Here is a 1,727-nt window from a genome sequence, read left to right as displayed (position 1 = left end):
CAGGTTCTATCAATGACAACCAACTTGACTATAGTCAAATTATTTAACATCTCTGAAATTTTTTTTTCCTTTCTTCTTAAAATGAGGATCATACTTAGTTTTTATACTCACTTTGATGGTAAATAATACAATCACACACACACACAAAATAGCCAATCAGAATAAATGGCACAAAAGAAGCCCAGCAATAAACTTTGCTGTGCTTCCTTTTCTTTCTTCTTTCTTGCCTGCACATCTCTGTTTTTTTCTGACTCTTAATATTCTCTGGGAATGTCTAAATAACATTACAAAAACTGAATATCACAATCTATATTCATTGTAAATAATAGCATGCTTAAATAGCTCTTAAGTTCATAAAAGAACATTATTTCTAAATCTTTATATTTTACATGACCTGATGTTTCCTCTTTTTATCAAAACATTCATTGTAAAAGAATGTTTTGCTAAGTTATTGGAAAAGAAATTTTTATGTCTTACAACTTTTATCTCTCAGTCTGTAAACAAAGCTTATTTGTTCAATATACACACATATCTGAGTGTTTGCACTTGTCTATTTGTACACACTCACACACGCACACACTCATATACATCATCCAAGGAAAACTTCTAGGCATTTAAGCAAGAACCACAAAACTAGTATCTTAGGTTTTCTGCAAGATATGATTGAATGCTCCTTATCTTACTGTAGTGACCCCATGTTCTGTGCCAAGTGTGCAAATCCCACCTGTGAATTTAAACCTAATCTCATTTTAAGTTTCCACTCTACTTGGGATGATCCTCATTTTTCACTGCATTGCCCTTGTCTAGGACACTGCCACCGATAAACCAGGGGATGGAATTGAACTTATAACTACACATAGTTTTCCTTCCACCATAGAACTATTACTATAAATGAGAGAGAACAGACTTCTAAGGTTTGCAAATGGGGTGATCTTAAATACCAGTAACAACACACCTCTGGTCAATGTTAAATAGATACACTGTAACTGGCTCACCTCTGACCCTCCAACAATAAAAGATAGTAGTATCAATCGTCATTGATTAACACACATTTGAAAAGGGCTTTTAGCTAGAGATGAAGGCATCAACGGACCCAGGCAAGCCCATATCCTAGAACGAAACTGATGTTGCTGTTGCTGTTAGGTGCCATCTAGTCGATTTTGGCTCATAGTGACTCCATGTGACAGAATAGAACTGCTGATAGGGTTTTCTAGGCTGTAATCTTTACAGGAGCAGGTCACCAGGTCTTTCTCCTGAGGAGCCTCTAGGTGGGATCTAACCACCAACCTTTAAATTAGAAGCTAAGCACTTAACCATTGTGCTACCAGGGCTCCTTTAAATTGCAAATATATGGAGGCTTTCTAACAATTGCAAATGCATGTACTCTAGTCATTGCATAGGTGTTTTTTAAAGGGAAAGGGTTTTCAACATTTATTGAGTAAAAAGTGTTTAAGGAGCTTGTGAGCCACCATCTAAGATACTCCACTGGACTCACCCCATCTGGAGCAAGGGAGAATGAAGAAAATCAAAGACATAAGGAAAAGATTAGTCCAAAGGACTAGTGGACCACAACTACCACAGCCTCTGCCAGACTGAGTCCAGCATACGTAGACGTTGCCCAGCTACCACCACTGACTGCTCTGACAGGGATCACAATAGAGGGTCCCGGACAGAGCTGGAGATAAATGGAGAACAAAATTCTAACTCACAAAAAAAGACCAGACTTA

The 1,727-nt window shown here is 37.6% G+C and overlaps 1 protein-coding gene across 4 annotated transcripts in view; it reads right to left on the bottom strand.

The window, feature by feature from the left end:
- Positions 1-1,727, bottom strand: part of PCDH9 (protocadherin 9) — a 1,003,512-nt gene that overhangs the window by 816,187 nt on the left and 185,598 nt on the right. The window contains exon 4 of one of the 4 annotated variants that reach the window (XM_023740558.1): positions 982-990. The exons of 2 other annotated variants lie outside the window; for them this stretch is intronic. In XM_023740558.1, the coding sequence (XP_023596326.1) occupies positions 982-990 (9 nt within the window). Of the gene's footprint in view, positions 1-981; positions 996-1,727 lie in introns of all 4 variants that reach the window. One more of the 4 variants, XM_023740560.1, reaches the window with a different exon arrangement.

Source organism: Trichechus manatus, unplaced genomic scaffold, assembly GCF_000243295.1.
Source record: "Trichechus manatus latirostris isolate Lorelei unplaced genomic scaffold, TriManLat1.0 scaffold00158, whole genome shotgun sequence".
NCBI lineage: Eukaryota > Metazoa > Chordata > Mammalia > Sirenia > Trichechidae > Trichechus > Trichechus manatus.
This window is presented reverse-complemented; position numbering and strand designations above follow the sequence as displayed.